The sequence below is a fragment of the Microtus pennsylvanicus genome, chromosome 13, assembly GCF_037038515.1.
Source record: "Microtus pennsylvanicus isolate mMicPen1 chromosome 13, mMicPen1.hap1, whole genome shotgun sequence".
NCBI classification, from domain to species: Eukaryota; Metazoa; Chordata; class Mammalia; order Rodentia; family Cricetidae; genus Microtus; species Microtus pennsylvanicus.
The window spans coordinates 74,510,666-74,534,586 of NC_134591.1; the positions used below are offsets into that span (position 1 = coordinate 74,510,666).

At 49.6% G+C, this 23,921-nt stretch overlaps 2 protein-coding genes across 2 annotated transcripts; one reads left to right on the forward strand and one right to left on the reverse strand.

The window, feature by feature from the left end:
- The first annotated feature begins 257 nt into the window (after nucleotides 1–257).
- On the forward strand, nucleotides 258–21,044 carry Lrrc38 (leucine rich repeat containing 38). Its single transcript, XM_075946373.1, has 2 exons — nucleotides 258–1,382; nucleotides 19,804–21,044. Exons 1-2 carry the CDS (start codon nucleotides 740–742, stop codon nucleotides 20,055–20,057), a joined length of 897 nt encoding a protein of 298 aa, XP_075802488.1. The 5' UTR covers nucleotides 258–739; the 3' UTR covers nucleotides 20,058–21,044.
- Nucleotides 2,982–11,002, reverse strand: LOC142834250 (cytochrome c oxidase subunit 6B1-like). Its single transcript, XM_075946536.1, has 4 exons — nucleotides 10,989–11,002; nucleotides 7,395–7,568; nucleotides 6,959–7,145; nucleotides 2,982–3,062 (listed from the first exon to the last, which is right to left on the reverse strand). The coding sequence occupies exons 1-4, from the start codon at nucleotides 11,000–11,002 to the stop codon at nucleotides 2,982–2,984; spliced, it is 456 nt and encodes a 151-aa protein (XP_075802651.1).
- Nucleotides 21,045–23,921: the final 2,877 nt, after the last annotated feature.

The window sequence follows — 23,921 nt, forward strand, 5'->3', positions numbered from 1 at the left end:
GCTTGAGCCTTGCTCAGAGCCCCAGTAGATCCACGCTGGGAGGATAATCAGTTCCATCCCCAAGCTCAGGACCAGCATGGAAAACGCTGACTGGCCCGGGTCATCTTTCCAGTCACAGCAGAACTGGCAGCTACCCGCCAGGCTCACACCCTTCTCCAGAAGGAGGTGGGCCAAAGGCAGGTGGGTGGAAGGAGGGAAGCCCAGCCGTCCTGGAGCCTAGCCCGTACCTCAGATTCGCAACCCCAGACGGGGACTTGACAGCCTGCGGGCATTGTCCCGGACTTGGAGCTAAAGTGACAAGGGCCCCTTTGGCAGAGACTAGGGTGGCGCTGCGGGCGCATGCCCCAGACACGCCCTATGAAAATCGCTCCAGGGATCGGTCACCGAACTTAGTCTTGAACACCGCTGGCCAGGTCCGTGCGACAGGTTCTACTTCCCAGCCCGAGTGGGGTCTCGCTGGGCTCCCTCCGTGATCACCACCTATGCCTTGGAATGTTCCAGAGGGTCAATTTCCTGTGCGGGTGAATTCGGCGCCCAGCGCCTCTCCTCTGCCTCCTCCCTCCCCGCTGCCCGGACACCCCAGGTCGCTCTGTCCCCGCCACACTCTCATCGCCCCCGCGCGCCCGGGAGCATTTTCCCCGCCCCGCGCCGCTGCCCTAGGGCTCCCGGCGCCCCGCAGCCAGGGCCCCGCTACGCCTGCTTCGCCCCACGAACCGTGTCCTCCGGAGCCCCCGGGGCCATGAGTCTCTGCTCTGTCCCCTGCCGCCCCACCGGCGCCGCTGCGGCGCTGGGGCTCGGTAGCCTCTTGATGCTGCTCGGGCCGGGACGCGCGTGCCCCACGGGCTGTGCCTGCACCGACCCCCACACCGTGGACTGCCGTGATCGCGGGCTGCCCAGCGTGCCCGATCCCTTCCCCCTGGACGTGCGCAAACTGCTTGTGGCCGGCAACCGAATCCAGCAGATCCCCGAGGACTTCTTTATCTTCCACGGAGACCTGGTCTATCTGGATTTCAGGAACAACTCCCTGCGCTCGCTGGAGGAGGGCACATTCAGTGGCTCGGCGAAGCTGGCCTTCCTGGACCTGAGCTACAACAACCTCACTCAGCTGGGCGCCGGCGCCTTCCGCTCGGCGGGACGACTGGTCAAGCTGAGCCTGGCCAACAACCACCTGGCCGGTGTGCACGAGGCCGCCTTCGAGAGCCTGGAGTCGCTGCAGGTGCTGGAACTCAACGACAATAACCTGCGCAGCCTCAACGTGGCGGCTCTGGATGCACTGCCGGCGCTGCGCACTGTGCGCCTGGATGGGAATCCCTGGCTATGCGACTGTGACTTCGCCCACCTCTTCTCTTGGATTCAAGAGAACGCATCCAAACTGCCCAAAGGTGAGCCAGAGGGTGGCTGGAAGCCAGGGCAGGGTGGTGTAGGGAAGGAGATGGGAGAGTTCAGCATGCTCCGGATGTTCGTGACCTCGCTTTGGGGACTCAGTAACAAGTGCCCTGAATGAGAATCGCTATAGGTGTAACTCCACAATATCAGAGGCCTGAACGTCTCCCGGATATGTTGACATAGAAAATGTCAACGAACCCATCTGGAACTCTCCCAAGTGTCTACCTTTCTTCTTCACCTCCTACCCAGATTCAGGTTCCGCCTTTTCTTCATCTTTGTGGTCCACATCCTCTTTGGGTCCTAGGAGAGGTGGGTGTGAGCCACGTACAGGCCCCTCCTAATGGGAAAACCCCGTGCTGTGTGGGACGCCATACCATTCCCAGAACCCAGAGATGGAGAGGAGCTGGTCAGTCCTGAACGTGGTCTAGCTGCACAGATTCTAACCTGGTCCTTTTGTTCCCGGATCCCCTTGACTCTTCAGAACATCTCTGGGGAAGAAAATTTCTGGCTAGGACAAAGGCAGCCTAGATGTGGAATTGTGGGACAGAAACCTTTTGGGTGGGTACCTCCCCTGCTTTCCTGCTTGCTGCCCCTCCTGCTTTCTCACTTACACCCAAATGGCTGATGGGAACACCAGGGCTCTAGGAACACAGAATGAAGGAGGTAAAGGCAGAGTTGAGATGTCAGGGACCCCAGCATTTGTCGGAGTGCACGCCAGGACTGATAGCAGGTGATAGCCATGCCTTGGGTAGAGTTCACCCTTCTACTCATGAGCCTGTGAGCACTGGCCCAAATTGACCTCTCAGTCCAGAACCAACCTCCGGAGAGCCTCTAAATTTTGGTGACATTGTCTGCAGTCCTGAGCACACGTTACAAAAGGCGGCCTAGCTGTGAGCTTCCCTTTAGTCTTCGGACTAAAGTCGAGAACTCAGAAACACTGTTCCTTGGTGTATGGGACTCCCGTGTCTACTTGTCCACCCCACAGGGTCATAAGCACACACCCTGAGGCCCTGCGGTTACTCCTGTGATAAGAGGACACTTTCTCTCCCTAATACCTCTCCTCTGTGAACAGTTCATAAAAGATCTAGCCTGCAAGCTGCAGAGTCCCCCAGGTTTGAGTGATGCCCTTCTCCTGCCTGGCTCCCTAGATCTGCCAGGATATTCTGAATGACAGGAATGTCCTGTCAAAGCCTTCTCTGGGGAGAGGGTCACTTTTCTGTGGTTGTTCCCCTCTTGGTGGACTGCTTCTCAGTTATCTGAGTGTGTGTTTACTATGGGGCTCTCATTGTCTTCCAGTTGGGGGCAGGAGCTTGGGTTCTGTTTCCAGGGTTGCCTTGGGTAGCTGGGGCCTTGAGTGGGCTTTAAATGCTTCTGTGCCTTGGCTCCGTTGTCCCTTAACTACTTGGGTTGACCTCTGAGACCTCCACAGTGCCTTGGGTCAGAGTCTGAAGTTGTGGGTTTTGCTTTAAGGTCTTGGGGACTCTGAGGAGGTAAGTCACTTAAGGTTTTCCCTTCTTCATGTGTTGTCAAAACCAAAACACAGTAATGAGGGTGTAGCCCCAGAGCAAGGGGAGCTGTATCTCTTCCACCATCCATCATCCATGGGAGAAAGTGGGCAGCAGGTGGACACAGAAGGCTGGAAAGAATGGACAGGCACTGAAGACCGTGTAAGGGTCCTGGGGATAGGGCAGGGGGGAGAGGAAGACCAGTCTCATCCAGCCAGGAGAGGAGGGTGCCAGCTGGAAGACACCTCCTGGGCCCAGAGCCAAGGGCAGCTCCAGTCTCTCAGGACAGCTGCCTACAGAATGTGGCCAGAACAGTGTCCCCAAAGTGAACCAGAAGCAAGGGGGTGAGGGACCTGGCGAGTGCAAGACTCAAGCTCTGATCTGGACTCAGGTTTACGATTTTGGATGAGTCCCTGACCTCCCCCAGCCTCAGCTTCCCTGCTTCTGAAATCAAGATATGGACATTGTCCTCCTACCTGCTGGGAGGGCACAATGATACCCAGTGTGTTGTGGATGCTTAAGAGGGGTTAATATCCACTCCCTCCTTTATCATACTTCACAGCTCTTCAAACTTTAAATGGCACATGGTAATTGTGTACATTAATGGGGCACATCATGTGATAATTTAATTCATGTACGTGATATATAGCTATCAAATAAGAGGAGCTTACCATTTCTATCCTATTAACCATTGATCATTTCTTTGCTCTGGCCTCGTGCAGACTCCTCCTGGTCTTAATTAAATATAAGTATGTTGATATGGGGACTAGACATGGCTCGGTTTATAAAGTGCTGCCACACAAGCCTGAGGACCTGAGCTCCGATCCCCAGGCATACGTGTGAAAACCAGGCATGATAGTGTGTGTCTACGGTCGGATGGGCAGAGACAAATAGATGCCAGGAGCTCATTGAGCAGCCAATCGAGCTGTATCAGGAACCTCCAGGCTCAGTGGGAGATACTCTCAAAAAGGAAAAGAAAAAGATGGTGGAGGAGGCTAGAGAGATGGCTCAGTGGTTAAGAGAACTTACTGCTCTTATATCTTATAGAGGATCAGAGTTCAGGTCCCAGCACCCAGGGTGATTCCGCCTCCAGGAGATCCAACAACCTCTTCTTGTTGGTACTACGCTCATACCGCACGCATAGCCTCTCCATTGCAGACCTGTAGAAACATAATTAAAAATAGAAACAAAATTTTCAAAGGATACTTAAAAAGAGATGGAGAGCACTTGAGGAAAACACATGACCTCTGGCCTCCATCCATCGGCACACTTCACATGTACATGTGTACCTGGATACACATGTACACTGCACATACACACACAATAAATAATAAGTAATTAAATAAGAAAAGCTGCCTGTACTGTAGAACACTGGGGTTTATTCCTCCTTGGGATCCATTATGTGGTCTCCCTCTGGTCTCCACCCCCACCTCCTTCTCAGTCTACATCTATCATGAAGGCCAAGGTCAAATCTCCAAGGCCCAGGTGGGGGCACTGAAGTTTGTGTGTGTGTGTGTGTTTGCAGTGCCAAGGGCTCTACCACTGAGTGACACCCCCAATCTTTGTAAGACACTTATCTCATCTGTAAATAATGATAAAGTACCCCGCTAGGCTCAGAACGGTAACTTTTTTTTTTTTTTTTTGATTTTCGAGACAGGGTTTCTCCGTAGCTTTTGGTTCCTGTCCCGGAACTAGCTCTTGTAGACCAGGCTGGACTCGAACTCACAGAGATCTGCCTGCCTCTGCCTCCCGAGTGCCGGGATTAAAGGCGTGCGCCACCACCGCCCTGCTAGAACGGTGACTTTTTAAATGGTGGTGTTGTCTAGACTGCCTCACTGCAGCAGAGGCATGTGTGCAGAAAGGCCACACTCACACGAAAACAAGGCTGGAAGATGCTTCCTCCTGACTCCCAGTTTCTTAGCCATCCTGACCACCAACTTTCTCCAATGAAAATCAGGCTGGACTAGGGTACAAGCGTCAAGCCTTCTAAGAACAAACGTTGCCTCTTCCCAGAGAGGGAACCCCCAGACCTGAGCAGAGGGCGTCCTCTAGTATTGCTCCCTGTACCTCTGCCCCCTCCTCCAACAGGACGAGTTTTCTCCTTGTGACTTTGACTGCCTCAGACAGTAGTAAAAATGTGTTGTCTGCCAGTGAACCTCCCCTGGTGGCCACACAGGGATGGGGAGTTTGGAGCCTCAAAGCAAGTTCCCAGGAGAGGAGTGGGGAGGGGAGACAGGGACAGGCCAGGCTCTTTCACTGGGCCTAAGGTCAGAGAAGAACCTGCCCTGCTGAAGGGAGAGGGCAAGGGATGCCAGCAGCACCCGTGGCCAGGTAACAGAAAGCAAAACAAACTAGCAAATGACAAGCCAAGCAGAAATTCTAGGATGCCCAATTAGTGTTGAATTTCAAATCAATGATAAAGCACTTCTTAATATAAGTATGTTATTCCTAAAGATATGAAGACCAAGTATGCTATACCTATTTAATGAAATATGACATATTTAGTATTTATATGGAATGTTATTTGTCCTTTATATGAATCCAGGCCTAATTGGGCATCCTATATTTGTGTTTTCATTTAATTTTATTTATTTAGTCGGGAGTGGTGACATATGTGTATTAAAGTGTGAATGTGGAGGTCAATGGACCACTTTTCAGAGTTTGCTGTCTCCTTCCACTGTGTGGGACACGGGGGTAAAACTCAGGTTGTCAAGCACTAGGACTAGACAGAAGAAGCAGCCTGGTGTCACCCAGGAATTGGGGACTGAACGGGGAAAGACAGTGTCCCTTTCCCATGTCTCTCAGGTGTCCATTGGTGTCCACGAAGCCACCTTGCCATCTCCCGTGCTCCCTTTGATTTGCTTGTGTTTGCAGGAGGGTCTTGCTGTGCAGCCTAGGCTGGCCTGGAACTCATGATTCTCCTGCCTGAGCCCCTCGAGTTCTAGGATCCCCAGCATTCATCTCCATGCCCAGCTCTCTGGCATCCCGACCGTGCTGCCGACAGTTATAAACCTCTTTGTCGTTTCTAAGTCTCTTTTGACTTAACATCTGTGTCCGATGGACACCTCCCCAACAACTTTCCCACCAAGAAACAAAGCAGTTACCAGGATGGATTGGCCGGCATAGGGCTGAATAGTTAGTGACAAGCTGGCACTCTGGGGTACCCCACCGCATGCCCCATCCTGAGAGACATGGGAAGGGACACTGTCTTTCCCTGTTCAGTCCCCAAATCCTGGGTGACAGCAGGCTGCTTCTTCTGTCTAGTCCTAGATTCTGTACCTGTTCTGGTGGTTCCCCACGAGATACCTGGCTCACAGGTAGGGAGGGACAGTGGGAGGCCGGGGCACAGGTCTCATATTTCTTTAAATAGAAAGTACCCCAGACCTGGAAGCCAGAGAGACTTTGGAAATCACTCAGGTGGCCAGCCAGGGTAGTGAGGCCAGGAAACATCTGGTAATGACACCTTTGTCACAAATGCTATGCTTTCCCTTGCGTCAGAGCTTCCTTCTCATAGGCCTGGCAAGTAGACAGCCTAATCTGAGAGCGAGCCACCTGGGAACTTCCTGCGGATCCCTAGGTCCCCAGGCTTCTTGAATAAGTGCCAGGGGAGAAGGTCATGATCTGTTCTGTATGAGCCCCCTTTGAGGCTTCCCTATGCACAGAAGCCTAATAACTGCTTCGGGGAAGCCTTGGCTCTCTGGCTCTGTAGTTTGCAGCTGGGTGGCTGTCTTAAGTTACTATTGCTCTGTTGAAACACCATGGCCAGAAGCAACTTAGGGAGGAATGATCTGGTTTACATTTCCACATCCCTACTTATCATCAAAGGAAGCTAGTGCAGAGCCTGTCGAAGGTGCTGCTAACTGGCTTCTTCCCCAGGGCTTGCTCAGCCTGCTTTCTTATAGAACCAAGGACCAGCCCATGGATGGCACCCCCTGTAATGATTCCACATCAATGCCCTTCAGGTTTACTGACAGTCTGATCTTTTTTTTTTTTTTGAAACTTTTCAGTGAATTTTTATTAGGCGTTGCATCATGATTCAGGGTCTCAGGGTAGGGACCATCATATACCCAGGCCCCCTCCCTTTTCTGTATGAGGAAAGGACAGTGAACAGAAGAGAGGAGGGTGGAGCCAGGCCAGATCTTCCCAGAAAATGTGCCTTCTGCTCTGCCATCATCCCAAGCTGAGACCCATGATACGGGGCAGAGGGACTTGTATACAAGTTGGTACCACTCACACAAGGAGACATCAACCCCCCTCCCCCCATGGGGAACTCTGTTAACCAATCACAGCTAATTGGGGCGTGGCGATCTGGACCCCAGGAAGAAAAACTGGGAGATCCAGGTGCTTGCTCTCTCTCTCTCTCTGTGGTGCCTGCCGGACAGGCCAATTGTAAGTCGGACCTCCCACTCTTATAGTGTGAGTTTGCCCTCTTTAACCATTAAAGTATAACTGTTATTCTTGAGCTAGCCTGGTTATTTATCGTACCGTCTTAATTCTCTACACCGCCCCCCCCCCCTTGTGGTCATTGCCTTCTCGCAGTGGTGGAAGTCCAGATAGTTCAGCCAGCAGTGCCTGGTCTGGTTCTGGTTTGGGAAGTGGCTGTCAAAGAGGACAGTTTCGTAGTTCTTGATTTTAGTCTTGATGTCCTCAGCCCTGGTGCTGACTCCTGAAGACTGCCTTGGAGCAGTGGTAGTTCAAGGTGACCCTTAGCCAAGGTGCCAACCCACAGTCTGATCTTATGAAGGCATTGTCGTCTTCTTTTTCCTTTCTTTTATTAAGAATTTTTAAAATACAATCTTTTCTCATTTTACATAGCTATCCCTGTTCCCACTCCCTTTCCTCCTCCCTCTTCTCCACCTTCCCCCCTACCCCACCTCTCCATCTACTCCTCAGAAAGGGTAAGGCTTCCCATGGGGAGTCAACAAAGTCTGACACTTCCCTTCCAGGCAAGACCAAGCCCCTCCCCCCATTACCTAGGCTGAGCAAAGTATCCCTCCAAAAAGAGTGGGCTCCAAGATGCAGAGGCATTTTCTTAATTGAGGTTCCCTCCTCTCTGATGACTTTAGTGTGTGTCAAGTTGACATAAAAACTCTTCAGTATAGCAATGTGACCTAAATCGCTTACTGTCTCTAGGCCTAAGAAATTTCTTCTGCAATCAAGTGTATCAGTGTTAGACCTGGAGAGCCATTTCCAAATGAAAGTCTGTGGGTTAAAAAAAAAGGTGTGTATTCATAAATGTTTCTTTTCCATTCTATTTACTTATTTGTTTATTTGTTTAGTTGGTTGGTTGGTTTTGCAACAAAGTCTCCCCATGTAACTCTGGCTAGCTTGGAACTTGCTGTGTAGACCAGGCTAGCCTTGAATTCACAGAGATCCACGCGTCTATGCCTCTTCGTATACCACTCTGCCTGGCTATGCAAATATTTTCATGAGGTTGGGCACGCCCTATGTGGACGTGTGCACAGCAGCCTGAGATGCCATCACAGAAGGCCTGCTCACATGTGCTCCCTCGCCTTGGTCCTGGAGCCATGGTGGAAGGATGGTCGCTGGATTGAGAGATAGAAGCTGGCAGATGCAGGACTGTATGCCTGGGTTTGGAGGTGCACAGAGCAGGTGGCACAGTCTACATCAGGCCTGAGAGAGCAGATGTTGGGAAAGGAGCCAATGGATCTCATTACAGAGGCTGATTTAGCTAGGCCTCTTCTTGGACCTTCTCTTTCTAGCCACGGTCCTGTGTCCTCAAAGGTCACAACTCTCAGTACCAGACAGGGGATGCTTGAGTCTAATTGTCTTATGACCTTGACACTAGGAGAAGTAGGGTGTGGGCTGGGAGGAGGGTAGCTGTGGCAGAGCTAGGCAGAAGTGCCTTGACTCTGCCTAGCCCTGGTCTCCACCGGGAAAGCCTACTAGAGAGAACCCAGTAGAAAGGCCTGGAATGTCCCGGCTCTCGCTGGCTGGGAACCCCAGTGGGCACTTCTGTGGGCAGAATCCTTCCGTGCGAGGGTGCTATGGCAGACAGGGTGCTTAGTCAGCCCCTGTACCATATCACTTAACCCAGTTTGCTACCTGGCTCAACTCAGGACCAGTGGGGGAGCCTATCCTGAGCCCCAGAAACTCCTTCGATTTTCTGACGTCAAGCAGTCTCGCCTAGGGCAAGTGAATGGAGATTACTGTCATCCAGATGGAGAAAGAGCCAAAGCTTGCCTGAAAGTCACAGGATACTTCCTCTTAGACAGCTCCAAGGTGACTCTTCTTCTAAAAATAAAATAAAAGCAGTTTTCTTCTCCTGATTATAAAAGTAATAAGCTTCACTTAGCAGTCAGGGGTGGGGGAGTGGATACACATTACATAATGAAGATAAAACTTAAAGACAACCCCCCCCCCCAAAGCAAACAAGCAAACAAACAAAAATCCCCAGAGGTCTGAGAGGTGGCTCAGCAGTTAAAAGCTCTGGCTGCTCTTGCAGAGGACCTGAGTCTAGTTCCCAGCACTCACATGGTGGCTCGCACCATCTGTAATTCCAGTAGCTCCAATGTCTTCTTCTGGCCCCCAAGTACATTACACACTCATGACGCACTTAGCATACGTGTAGGCAAAAACTCATACACATAAAATATAAGTTAAACAACCAAAATATTTTTATATTTATTTATTTATTTATTTCATGGTTTCTCTGTATAACAGTCCTAGCTATCCTGGAACTCACTTTGCAGACCAGGCTGGCCTCGAACTCCCAGAGATCCAGCTGCCTCTGCTGGGATTAAAGGTGTGCGCTACCACCACCAGGCTGAAATCCTTTTACTATTAAAGTTCTAGGCTAATATTTTTTTTTAAGATGGCATTATGGTGTACACCTTTAATCCCAGCCCAGCCTGGTCTACAAGAGCTAATTCTGGGACAGGTTCCAAAGTCACAGAGAAACCCTATCTCAGAAAAAAAAAAAGTGAAAGAAAACAGACCATTATGTTAAAAAACCAAAGCGACCAAACAAACAAAAAAGGAAATAAATTAGTCACAAAACAATCAGTCCTGTGCTGGGTGTTTTTATGTCAATTTGACACAAGCTAGAGATATCTGAAAGGAGGGAGCCTCGGTGGAGGAAATGCCTCCTTAAGGGCCAGGCTCTAAGGCATTTTCTTATCAGCGGAACAAGGTGGGAGGGCCCCGCCCATTGTGGGTGGGGCCATCTCTGGGCTGGTGGACCTGGGCACTATAAGAAAGGCTGAGCAGGCCACGGAGAGTGAGCCAGTAAGCAGCACCCCTCCATGGCTTCTGCATTGGCTCCTGCTTCCAGTTTCCTGCCCTGCTCGAGTTCCCGCCCACAGTGCTTTTGATGATGAACTGTTATATGGAACCATGAATAAAATAAACCCTTTCCTCCCCTAGCTGCTTTTGGTCATGGTGTTTCATCACAGCAATAGGAACCCTAACTAAGACAAGTCCTATACAATTAGCTCCATATTTGTGGAGGAACAAGGTGGTGAAATTCACAGAAGAGGGAGGAGAATGGGGGTGGCCAGGGGCTGGGCAGTGGGCATTTCACGGGTACAGTTTCTGTTTGAGAGAGATAGGAGCGCTGGCTACACGATGCCAGGATGCTCCAGTGTGAGCCCTTGACCCGAAGTTGCCCTACATCCTTCTCGCCACGAAACCAGCTTATTTAATCAGACGGAGTGTCTGCCGGCCGAGACAGTAAGGATAATTGGAAACTGTCCCCCGTGCGATAGTGGATATTTAATGAAAGTGGCGGTAGAAAACAAAAGTTAGCACTATGGGAAATTGGAGCCCGTGCTCCTTGGCACCCCAGAGCAAGAACGAGCCCCACAGGGCTCCTTGCAGGCCTCCTTAGGCAGCATTCCTCTGTGGCCCGGAATAACTCCAGCTGAGGCCACAGCACATATACCTTCTTCAGATGTTCAGGGTGACAGAGAATAGGTGTCTGGAAAGACACTAAACAGGCCATCAGGAGACTTGGGATCCAGGCCAGAGTCTGGGTGACTGCCCTATTTAGCTTTCTATTGCCGTGATAAATACTATGAAGCCAACTTGGGGAGAAGGTCAAAGGCAGGGGGAAATGAGAGCTGGAACTCATCTCACAGGCCACAGCCCATCGTTGAAGGAATTCAGAGTAGTAACCCAAGCAGGCCAGGACTTGATGCAGAAACCACGGAGGAATACTACTGACTGGCTGGTTTCCAGGCCCACCAGCCTAGGGACAGTACTGAGCAGAGTGGCTGGGTCCTCTTTCACCAGTAGCAATCAAGAAAATGCCCCTACACACATGCCCACACGTGACCAGTCTGATGGAGCCAATTCTTTAACTGCACTGTCCGCCCTCAAGATTAGCCATCATCACAGTGACCTTAGGCAAGTTGTCTGATTTCCCCGGACCCTTCATCTATAATATAAGTGAGGGCAGGGGAAGGAGGGAAGTTCAGGCATCAAAAAAGGTATCTTCTCACACATCTGACCTTCCACTATGTGATGCTTGAGAAGACACAGCTGCTGAAAGCCTGGCTGGAGATTTGGAAGGCCCCAAACTGCTATTTCCCTATTTCCTGAGCATTTTATTTGTTGTTTGTTTGTTTTTGAGGTGTTTTGTTTTTTCCTTCCTTCCTTCCTTCCTTCCTTCCTTCCTTCCTTCCTTCCTCTCTCCCTTTCTATTTCTTTCTTTCTCTCTCTCTCTCTTTCTTTCTTTCTTCCTTTCTTTCTAAGTTCTATGAGGCAGGCAGGGTAAAGCGAAGGTGGGGGTTTTTCCAGCACCCCCTTTAGCCTTGTCCCTAAGGCCTCTGACACTCCCAGAAGATGGACAAGAGCTGTGTCACACAGGTCTTGGCTCCTGATTGCACAATACAGCATGCAGCTCAACTGGTGACCAGAGTAATACCAAATCTCTCGGTGACATTCTTTTCTACAGCCTGTCAGGTTGATGATGATGCATAGGTGACTAGCCAGAGCTGGAGAGATGGCTCAGCTGGTAAGGACAATTGCTGCCGGGCCTGGTGACCTGAGTTTGCTATGTGGGAAATGGTGAAAGGAGAAACGGACTCCTGTTCTTGTCCTCTGACCTGCACAAGTGTGTTGTTTTAAGCACCCTCCACGCCAAACACAAAAATAAAGTGTAATGAAATTTTAATAGGAGAAAAAAACCAATCCTAGAATCATCTGAGAAGAGAAGATCATGACTCCTCTACCATAAATAGCCTGCAGCCATTAAGTGTGTATTTTTGTGTGTCTCTCCATGTGATATATGTGAGCGTGTGTTATACACTCGCAGTGCATGCACCCTTGCTAAAAAGTATATTCAGAGGCCAGAGTACATCTGATGTCATGCTCCGCCTATTTCCTTTAGACAGGGTCTCTCACAGAGCCTAGGGCTAGCCTGGCAGCCAGCAAACCCTAGCCATTTGCCTGTCTCTGTCTCGTATAGCACTGGTCTTACAGGTATGCATGTGGCCGTGCCTGCCTCAAAAAAATGTTGATGTTGGGATTACAGGTGCATGAACAGTTTCACCTACCTTTTGAAAAAAAAAATATAGACCCTGGAAATTCGAACCCAGCTCGGTGTACTTGCATGGCAAGCTCATTTAACCATTCTCTAACTTCCAAAGTGTATTTTAGTCTATAGTCCAAGATTCAGGAGGCTGAAGTCGGAGGATCTCTTGAGGCCAGGAGTTTGAAACCAGCCTGGGAGACAGTGAGACAAATGCCCAGAAGTGGCATGTTGTATTTGGTAAATGGAAAGATTTTCCCAATATGGTCACCAAACACGGCGCTGAGGATATTTCTTCCAGACAGATCTGTGTGTGCTTACACCTAGAAGAGGACCTAGGAACAGCTAAACCATTGTGCAAATCGGATTTGTGAGTTCTTGCCTCTGCCTTTTGCTCATTTATTGCTGGCGTCTCGGTGTGTATGTCAGTTTTGCCTAATAAGCGGAATCGGGAAAGCTGAAACCTATCTTTAACAACAGAAGTGCTTAGGAGAGCCTGTAGCCAATTGGACTGAGAAGCTCTCAGGAGGCCAGAGCTGGAGAAAGGCCCCCTGAGAGATCTCAGCCCAGCCTGGTCTTTGGCAAGGGGCCGGGCCAGGCTTGCGAGATTAATCTCAATCCACCATCTGCTGTGTCACTGTCTATTTCGAGGATGGCAGTTTGTCACCCTCGCCACTCAGGTATCAGCTGTGGGGAGAAGTCATCATTCAAGGGGGTGGAGCCTGGGATGTGGGTGGGAGGAGGACCCCAGCCCCTCGCAGGAGTGCCACAGCTATTCCTAGAGAGAAGATAGGCAGGAACAAGATTGAGCTGCCTGGTGGGTGAATGAGCAGAGGAAGAGCCACTACAAGGCAGAGGTCAGGAGGTCACATAAGCTGCCCACTGGGAAGTCACCCCAGGAGAGGTGATCTGCACGGGCACCTTTCCTATGGCCCTCCCGCCTGCATGGGCCTCCGAGCTGGCGGTTTTGCAGGACATCTGGGCAGCCGTAGATAATAAGGGGTTGTGAGGCAGTAGCTGTCAGAACAGGGGCTAACTCATCCTTGAATTCCATTTCCCATAACCCATCCCGGGACTAGTGAGCATAAGCAAGAGAAACCAGCCCTGACTGAGCAAAGGGAAGGTTATTAACGGAAGGATGCCAGCCGATCCTTAGCGCTGAAGAAGCGGGCTCAGGACAGGGATGCAGCTCAGCTGCCAGCGTGCTTGCATGGCGTGCAGGAAGCCCTGGGTTCCACCGCTGGCACCGTAAACTGGATGTGGTGGATAAATGCCATGGAGGTAGAGGTAGGAGGATTGCCTGGGAAGCCAACATTGGCTACATAGTGAGACCCTGTCTCAAAAATAACCAAAACCTCAAACCATAGTGAGGGGAAGATGGCTCTGGGGGTTTGGAGAGTCGAACCCCACTGGTAGGGGCAGCAGGAGGGGCGGCTGGACTAAGCGGGCTCCACTTTCTTTTGAGCTATTGAGTTTAAGTGTTGTCCTGGCACAGAGACAATTATCCTTGTGGGAGAGAGGCCAAGAGATATCTGAAAGACAACGACGCAGAGCAGAAGATCCCGGGAAGACAGGTTAGAGTAGGAAGCGACGAGCCAAGGACAGGCAGCCTCTCTCCTAGGGTCTTCAGAGGTAGCCCTGATTCTGACCTCCATAGCTGTGAGAACATACCCGCTCCCTCTCTGTGTGGAGACAAGTTCTTATATCTTGTAGCTCAGGCTAGCCTCAGTCTTGACCTTTCCTGCCTCACCTCAGCCTCCAGAGTGTGGTGATTTCATGCGTGTGTCATGATGCTCAGTGTTCACCTCTGCCCCAGAGTGAACCTTTTTTATTTGTTATGCGTGTGGCCCTGGGAATTGAACACAGGCCTTGTGAGTGCCAGGCAATAAGAGTTCGGCTTCTAAGCTATACCCCCAGCCTTTTTTTTTTTTATGTTGTTTTGAGACGTGATCTCTCCACGTAGCTCAGGCTAGCTTCTAACTTTTGATTCTCCTGCCTCAGTTTCCTAAGTACCCTGGGATTACAGGTGTGAGCCACCACAATCAACTGCAATTAGTCTGGGTGCCCCTGTTTGTGGGTAGTTACTGGGGCAGCTATGAGGAAATGATGCAGGTCCACGCCCTGTGGAATTGTCAGTTGGGGTGCAGGAGACACAGTCCCCCATTGTCACTCTCAGGTACTAGAAGAACTTCTCCCAGACTTTTAGGGGTCCCCAGTCAGGCAAAGCCAGGATTTTTGAGTCAACACAGGAAAGAATTTAGGACTGGCCAGTTTATGAGGTTGATTTGGAGATTTTATTAAAGATACATTTTTTTAAAGATTTATTTATTTATTATGTATACAACATTCTGCCTCGATGTATGCCCACTCGCCAGAGGAGGGTGCCACATACAGGTGGTTGTGAGCCACCATGTGGTTGACTGGGAATTGAACTCAGGACCTCTGGAGAAGCAGCCAGTGCTCTTAACCTCTGAGCCATCTCTCCAGCCCCCCAAAGATATTTTAATATAGGTTCAGGTGTGGGGGTTAGAAGAGAAGGCAGCTCAGGACAGACAGACACACCTGAGAGCATGTGCTCAAAGAGTCACAGGGAGCCAGACATACCCACGTGTGGGCTCTTAGGGGAGAGTGGCTCGTCTAAAGTTATTTGTCTTGGTTAAGTGTCTGTCAAGCTAGAGTCAGTTGGGGGAAAAAAAATCTCATTAGGAAATGCCTCCAGTCACTGAGCAGGCAGAGGCAGGCAGAATTCTGTAAGTTCGAGGCCAGCCTGGTCTACAGAGCTAGTTCCAAGACAGGCTCCAAAGTTACAAAAAAACCCTGTCTCAAAAAACCAAAAAGGAAAAAAAAAAGAAAAGAAAAGAAAGAAAGAGAAAATGCCTCTATCAGATTAACCTGTGGGCATGACTTTAGGGTATTTTCTTGGTTGATGAATGTTTGGGGCCCAGTCTACTGTAGACAGTGCCAGCCCTAAACTGGTGGTCCTAGGCTATATGAGAAAACAGGCTGAGGAAGCCATGGGAAGCAAGCCAGTAAGCAGTGCTCCTCCATGGCCTCTGCTTTAGTTCCTGCCTTTATGCTCCTGCCTTGAGTTCCTGTCCTGACTCCTCCGATGATGGACTATAACCTGGAAGCCAAATAAACCTTTTTCTCCCCAAGATGTTCCTGGTTAGTGTTTCAGAAATCATACGAGGTGACGCTGGAGAGATGATTTAGAGGTTAAGAGCACTGACTGTCCTGGCAGAGGACCTGGGTCTAGTTCCCAGCACCCATGTGTTAGCTCAACCATCCATCGCTCCAGTTCCAGGAGATTTGATGCCCTCTTATGACCTCCAAAGGCATGGCTTGGTGTACAGATATACATGCAGGAAAAACACATAAAATAAAAACAAATAAAAACCTAAAAAAAGAAATCAAAGACATTATTTATAATTACTATTTTCAAACGGTTGCAAAGACACTTAGATGAGGTACTTTTCTGTTTATTTACTTGCTTCAGACAGGATTTCAAATAATCCTTAGTGTACAGCTGAGATTGCATTAAACTTCTAATCCTCGTGTCTTCGCTTCCCAAGTGCTGACAATGTAAATACACCTGGCTTCTGGGGACACTTTGATTTGCCCCCCTGGCTGGGTGCTGCTGGCATCTCCTATAAATAGGATGGGATGTTAGATAGCCTAAAGCGCATGCGGCTCAAGCCAAGGACAAGAGTCCCGTCCCGCATGTCAATAGTCCTGGGGTTAGGATGCAGCTCAGTTGCTAGAGTCCTTGTCTAGCATGCAGCAAGTTCTGGGTTCAATCCTCAGTACCAGATAAACCAGGCATGGTGGGGCGTGCCTGTAACCGTGCCTGTAATCTTAGCACTTCCTGAGGTGGAGGCAGGTGAATTGGAAGTTCAAGGTCATTCTTGGCTGCCGGGGTGTTCAAGGCTAGTCTGGGCTACGTGAGACTGTCTCAAAAACAAAACCCAAGATGCCTGAAAGACAGTTCACTGGGTAAGAGAGTGTATTGCTCTTCCAGGGGACCAGAGTTCAATTCCCAGCCCTCACATCAGACAATTCACAACTGCCTGTGACTCCAGCTCCAGGAGATCTGATCTCTCGATCTCTCTCTCTCTCTCTCTCTCTCTCTCTCTCTCTCTCTCTCCTCACGCACACACACACCTCATGACTTTAAATCAATCAGTCCATCAGTCAGTCAGTCAATCAATCAATCCGCCACAGCCCTAATTAACAGAGTGGTCCACACACCAAAAAGAAGACATGGTAATAGGTGGGGCACTTGCTGAGAAGAAAGGATCTGGAGGTGGTGGGGGAAGCGATGGGAAAGGGTATGTGTGTGAAAACAACTAAATGTGTTCTATACATGTATAAAACTATCAAACAAACAAGAGCAATCAAACCCAAGCAAAACAGTGCCAGGTTGAGAAACCAGTTTATGGCAGAATACTATTAAAAAAGAAAGGGAACCCTGAAGTCACAGACCCCAACATCAAAGCCCTGCACCAGTCACGGGTACTTCAGCAGACGGCCCTAGGGTCAGATCTTCACCCTCTTCTGCCTGGCTCTGTCCATCCAGCCGACCGTCTTTGTCCAGCTCCTCTTGTTTGTCTGCCCTCTGTGAACTTGGGAAAGCCATTAAGTCAAGGTGTCTTATCACAGCTGAGCGCAGGCCCAGCCTCCACGCCTGGTGGGTTAGGTGGTGTTTTCCCAAACAAGTCCTTTTCTTGCAGCCACAGAGAAATGTGAAATGACATTTTCTAAAACCGTTGCTTTGTAAAAATGCCAAGGCTAATCTCCAGGCACAAAGAACAGTGTGGAGATCAGAACTGACTCGGGGAGCTGCAGCCCGGGAAGAATGGGCTCAGAGGTGCCTGCGTGATGGGTGTGTATGGCTGGGCCACTGACTAGCTGAACTGTGACCTGCGGTGAGCTGGAGAGCTGCACGTCCTGTGGCTGTTAGAGCCCGTGCTCAGGCCTCAGGCAGGACTCTTTCTTCCTGGTTTTCAGGGTATCTTGATAGCTAGTGAGTAGCTATCAAGAGGAGGCAGGCTGACTGATTTTTAGCCCTGAAAGATAGATGTCTGCAAGGGAGCCCTGCTATGGCCATCTTAAAGCTTTCCTAATTTGGCCCAAATGCTTTTCAAATGCTCAGAATAAGTAGGGAGAAGTTTTTTTTTTAAGTATGCTTAATTTTGAAATTTCAGGTGTGTGTGTGTGTGTGTGTGTGTGTGTGTGTGTGTGCGTGTGCATGCGCACATGTGTGTGAAAAGGCCAGAAGTGGGCATCAGTTACCCTGGAGCTGGAATTATAGGACCTGGGAGTAATCTGATACACATGCTAGGAACCTAACTCTTCCTCCGGAAGAGTAGCAAGTACCCTTAATCACTGAGCTATCTCTTCAGCCCATGTTTTATTTTGCTTTGTTTTTCAGACGAGATTCCATGTGGCCAATGCTGGCTTAGCTAGTTTAGTGTTATAGGCATGCACCATGTCATGCCGGAATAGAAACCAAACCAAACCACTCTGCCTACTGCGCTACATCCCAGCCCTGAAGTTTTAGCTTAAGAAACAGTCAAGGGCTTGGGATGTAGCTCAAAGGTACTGTGCTTGCCTGGGATGAGCAAGGCCTGGCTTCTATCCTCAGCAGGAGAGGAGAGAGAGAGAGAGAGAGAGAGAGAGAGAGAGAGAGAGAGAGAGAGAGAGAGAGAGAGAGAAGGTGAAAGGGAAGAAAAGGCAGAGAGGTAGGAAAGGAGGGAGGGTAAAAGAAAGAAAAGAGTAAAAAATTCCATTGTGAAGATGGACAAGGTGGCTCATTCCTATATTTCCAGAACTTGGGGGCCTTACATAATGAGTTCTAGATCAGTCTCAAGTACATAATGAATCTCTGTCTCAAAAGCTAGCTAACTAGGAGCTGGAGAGATGCCTCAGCAGTTCCAAGCACACACTGCTTACTCTCTCAGAAGACCTGAGTTCTGGTCCCAGCACCTGTGTCTAGCAGTTGTAGATGATCCAATGCCTTGGCCTCCAAGGGCATCACATGTAAACACACACACACACACACACACACACACACACACACACACACACACCCTGTGAATTGAAGCAGTGGGGTAGAATCATTGTATAGTAAGTATATGTGTATATAGGAATGGCAAGTCAATTCCATTAATTTATATAATTTATGTGTCAGCAATTATATTATACATGTGCCTTTAATCCCAGCATTTAGGAAGCAGAGGCAGGTGGATCTCTGCGAGACTGAAGACAACCTTGTCTACAAAGTGAGTTCTAGGCCATCAGGGGCTATGCAGTGAAACCTTGCCTAAAAAAGCAAACAAACAAACAACAAAGAGTTCTGGGTCATCTAAATCCTTGAGGCTCCCAAGCAGCTACATCAATTTAGGGAGAGGAGAGAGAATTCAGTATAGTTGCTAGGCAACTGTTCCCATGGAGGAATGAATGGGTGGGGTGGCTGTAGATGAGTAAAGGATGGGCCCAGACTGAGGGAGGGAGGAAGCTCAAATATTCTTTCTCCATTTTCTGTTCTGAGCTGGAGAAGAGGGGGTCACTGGTAAGAACCCCGAGGCTAGTTTGGGGCACTGGACAATGAGTGAGGTTGCTCTTTTCTGGACCCAAGAGGGCTAACTAACAAAGTTGGAAGACAGCTGACTCTCAGACGATGTTGGGAAAGGGCTGAGGGTGAGCTCTGCTGCTTGGAAACACTGAAACAGAGAATGAGAGAGGCTTTCCTGAGAATGTGAAGACACCAAAAGTAAGCAAGGATTGATGGTCACTCAGTTTCCTGTCAAAATGATGTCTCCCATTTTCTCCCCAGAAAAAGCACACCTTCCAAACCTATCCACAGATAAGAGGAAGTCCCCAGAGCTGAATGCCTGGGCTCTTGACCCTAGGTGTGAACCTGTGAAGTTAAGTTACCAAAGGAAGTGCTATGATGACGTAGGAGGGTCTTCTATCTATCTGTTGCTTTCATTGGTTAATTAATAAAGAAAACTGCTTGGCCTGATAGGTCAGAACATAGGTAGGCAGGGAAGACAGAACAGAATGGTGGGAGGAAGAAAGCAGAGACAGGCCGATGCCATGAAGCTCCGGCCTGAGATGGATGTGGGTTAAAATCTTGCCAGTAAGCCACGACCCAGTGGTGATACACAGCTTATTAGATATGGGTTAAAGCAAGATGGGAGAGTTAGCCAAGAAGAGGCTAGATAGAATGGGCCAGGCAGTGTTAAATGAATACAGTTTCCGTGTAATTATTTCAGGTGAGGCTAGCCAGGCGGCTGAGAGCTGGGCAGGACAAAAAGCAGCCCGCTCCCCTTTTACTACACACTATGAGATTTCTGGGAGGGACTACAGTTGGGGGCTGCAGCCTAACCCTCTCTCTCTCATTTTGTCTCTCCTCAGGCCTCGATGCCATCCAGTGCTCACTGCCCATGGAGGACCGGAGGGTGGCCCTGCGCGAGCTGTCAGAAGCCAGTTTTAGCGAGTGTAAGTTCAGCCTGTCCCTCACAGACCTATTCATCATCATCTTCTCTGGCGTGGCCGTATCCATCGCCGCCATCATCTCCAGCTTCTTCCTGGCCACTGTGGTGCAGTGTTTCCAGAGGTGCACCCCTAACAAGGACGCGGAGGATGAGGATGACGACGAGGATGACTGAGCCACCTCTTCCTGCCCTTTGCTTCCCCACACCCAAGCTAGTGGTACCTCTCCAAGGGAGACCGAGATGCTGAAGGCAGAAGCATCGCATCACTCCAGGCAGTGAAAGGGCGGGTGCTTGCCTAGACGCACCTGCTGGGACAGCCGATCCCAGAGCATAGAATCAGCAGAGTAGAGATGCAGGAAGGATGGAGAGATTCATTCCTGAGCGAGCCCACCTCCCAGGCTGGGGCATTCATGTGTGTGAAGATAATCAAGTCAGGCTTCATGGCTTACAGCTTTACAACTTCCCCAAGCTGAAGTGAGAGCTTACAGCTTCTGACCTCAGAGGCGTTTGGACCATTCTTATTACGCGCTGCACTCTGGACCGTGAATCATCTTCCTCCTAAAAGACAGCGGAGCTCTCGGTGGAGATTCAAGCTCAGCTCATTCTCCACGGGAGCAGGAATTCTTTTCCTCTGTAAAAGGACCCGGCAGCTTTGGGAGGTTAGACCAAGAATAAACAAACGTACGCGCAATAGACAATGTCTGTGTCTCCCCTCCATTGCTGCGTTGACACCCAATACCCAGCGTGATGACGCAGGATGACTTGAGCCAGCAACACTGAGCTGGGCTAAGATCCCCGAGGCAGAGGTTCACAAGAAGTGGCTGGGGGTGTTTTCGGGATCCACTTCTTCAGGGTGTTTTGAAGAGGGCCCTGGATATGACAGGGTCATGAGGATGGATTCATACTGAGTGCAGTTAGTGTCCTTATAACACAAACTCTGAAGACCTCCCTGCTCCTTCATTCATACTGAGTGCAGTCAGTGTCCTTATAACACAAACTCTGAAGACCTCCCTGCTCCTTCTTCCAGGTGAGGACCCGATGAGAGGACAGCCATCTGTGAACCAGGAAGTGGTCTCTCCCAGGAACTCAACCCTATTGGCACCCTGGCCTCCAACCTCTAGCCTCCAGAACTGTGAGAAATAAATGTTAGTTATTTATAGACCCTCGTGCCTGTGGTTTTTTTTTTTGATAATAACAGCTCAAGGAGACTAAGACACCAGATTTAGATGAAATGTTAGCAAGAAATAAAAGCTTGAACTCTGTCAAAGGGTGTTTGTTGTCCGTTGGTAAATAGGTTGGGAAAATGTGTGTTGGTATCGCCTGGACTCCAATCATTATCCTAAGAGGTAACACCTTGCAGAGGACAATCACTGTGTCAAGTTGTGATGGCTGCTTTGTTGTTTCCTTCTTTCTTCTGTAGTACTGTCAGGGTGTTTGTTCTCTCTCCAGAGTCCCACCTTAGCCAATAGCTGAGTCATTTTCTCTGTTGGTATGGTCTTAGACCTGTCCGCTGAAGAAATTTTGGGGAACTCTCCCAGAAACCAGGAGGTCAATAAGCAGGTTGCCTTGGACCAACAAAGTGTTCCTTAAACAAAATAAAACAACAACAAAATAGATGTGAGGCCACACGCCTCCAATCCCAGCACTCAAGAGGCAGAAACAGGCAAAACTCCAAGTCTAAGGAAGTAGATAGGGCTCCGTGCACCCCAAAGAGAGTGTTGCAGGCCAGCCAGGGGGCACGCACTACATAGTGAAACCCTGTCTTTAAAAAAGTGTTGGCATGATAACACATGCCTCTCAGCCTGGCCAGCACTCAGGAGGTGGCAGCAGGAGGATTACCTCAAGTTGGAGGCTAGGCTGGGCTACGTAGTGCAAGTGAGACCCTGTCTCAAAAGCAAAACAAATGAACAAAAACCTACCACAGGGCCAGGCGGTGGTGGTGCATGCCTTTAATCCCAGCACTTGGGAGGCAGAGGCAGGCGGATCTCTGTGAGTTTGAGACCAGCCTGGTCTACAAGAGCTAGTTCCAGGACAGGCTCCAAAAACCACAGAGAAACCCTGTCTCGAAAAACCAAAAAAAAAAAAAAAAACAAAAAAACAAAAAAACAAAAAACCTACCACAGGGACTTGGCCTCTGAACAACCTCCATCTGTGGCATTAGTGGCCTCGGGGTGTGCATGACATTTCCTTAGAAGATGGGCTGTGACAGACTGTTTTCTGGGGTGAGGGAGACAGCACTTTGCTTCAGAGACAGAAGCAACCACGTCATGAGTCCACGCAGGCTAATGCAAAATGACTTGCGCTGGCAACACTGAGTGTGGCTGGGGCCGAGACCGGGACCAGAAGAAGCTCATGAGAAACGGCCAGGGTATTTTAAGGAACCACTAATTCATCGTTTATAATGTCCATCTTAGGAGCCAGATGTGGTGGTATAATCCCAGCATTTGGGAGGCAGAGGCAAGGAGGGTCAGGAGTTTACAGCCAGTCTGGACTTCATGAGATCCTGACTCAAAAAGACAAAAAGTCGGGGGCTGGAGAGATGGCTTGGCAGTTGAGATCATTTGTTTCTCCTGTAGAGGACCCTGGTTTGGTTCCCAGAACCTACATGACACCTCACAATCACCTGTAATTCTAGTCCTAGAAGATCCAATGCCCCCTTTTGGCTTCCAGGGGCTCCTACATGTACACAGTTCACGTTAGCTCACCACATGCAAAAGAAAGAAAGAAAAGAAAGAAAGAGAGAGAGAGAGAGAGAGAGAGAGAAAGAAAGAGGGAGGGAGGGAGGGAGGGAGGGAAGGAAGGAAGGAAGGAAGGAAGGAAGGAAGGAAGGAAGGAAGGAAGGAAGGAAGGAAGTCCCTTTGTTTCCACGATCATCCTGAGTGCTGAGTGCCAGGTTCTGGTTTGTACTGGACCACAGGTGCACATCACATTAGAAAGGAAACACAACTATCACTGAAAAGCAGTAGCAAACTCCAAGAAGGGAATAAATGAAGTCCCAGGACAGACAGTAACTCATAGGAGACATCCCAGAGTGGCTAGAGGTTGTATGCATGGGGATCTCCTGAGAAACACGGTGTGCAAGAGACCTGTATCAAGAGATGAAGTGGCTCCCATAATGGGTGACAAGAAGTACCACGTACTTCTGTAGTTGGCAGGCTGGAGACAGGAGAATTGATGCGGCAACTCAAGGCTGGGGCGGTAGAAGGCCCAGTTCAGCAGTCAGAGTGGATTTCTCTTCTGCTGCTGCTTTTGTGAATTACTTGGGCCCTGAATGGATTGGGTGATACATCATGCTACTCAAACACTCCGTTCAAGTGTTGATTTGGGCGGGAAACAGCTGCAATAGATACACTTAGTCCTAAGTCTTTAGGACCAAGCAAATATCTGAGCGCCTTGTAGCCCAGTCAGCTGTACACACGAAGCTAACCACCACCTCCTAGAATGCTTCCGATTGGCTGGCTTCAAGCTGAATCCTGTTTTCCCTGTTCGGTTACTATAGCCTCCCTTCCCACTTCCTTTCCTTCTAGTCTCTCTCACTATACTTCTCTATGCTCAGGAACCTTGGTGAGACTCCCAGTCACCCCTCTGCTTTCCAGCTCTATGGTCTTAGGCAGAGGAATGACTTCTCACAGTGGCTGGGTAGGTGCATTAAGTAGGTACAGAAGTCATCTATCTGGTTTCCAAGGCAACCTTGGTGGGCTCTGACCCTTGAAGCAGGTGGGCTTCTGCTGAGTGGACCATAGAGGCAAACTGAAGTTGATCGCTGCATGCCATTAGGCATTGCTTGAATTCTTGTTTGTACATCACAGACATGGGTGAGCCCTTTAACTGGGGAGCGCAAACAGGAAGGGGCTTTGCTGCATTCAGGAATAATATTGTAATAGTCTTCTCCACTTTGGTGTCTAGGGCACATCCTGCTGGTCCTTAAACTGCGGTGCCTCCCTGAGGGAAGATTCCCTCCTCTAGGCGATAAGGAAACACCTACCCAACGACAAACTGAGGAGGGAAGTACAATTCCTCCGAGTTCACCCAGGTCAA

Coding starts and splice junctions, on each gene's coding strand:
- Lrrc38 (XM_075946373.1), top strand. CDS start 740: ATGAGTCTCTGCTCTGTCCCCTGCCGCCCCACCGGCGCCGCTGCGGCG. Junction 1,383..19,803: donor CGCATCCAAACTGCCCAAAG/GTGAGCCAGAGG, acceptor GTCTCTCCTCAG/GCCTCGATGCCATCCAGTGC.
- LOC142834250 (XM_075946536.1), bottom strand. Junction 7,146..7,394: donor ACCACAAGGGGGGGGGGGCG/GTGTAGAGAATT, acceptor CCATGGGGGGAG/GGGGGTTGATGTCTCCTTGT. Junction 3,063..6,958: donor AGAAAAGGGAGGGGGCCTGG/GTATATGATGGT, acceptor CCCTATCCCCAG/GACCCTTACACGGTCTTCAG.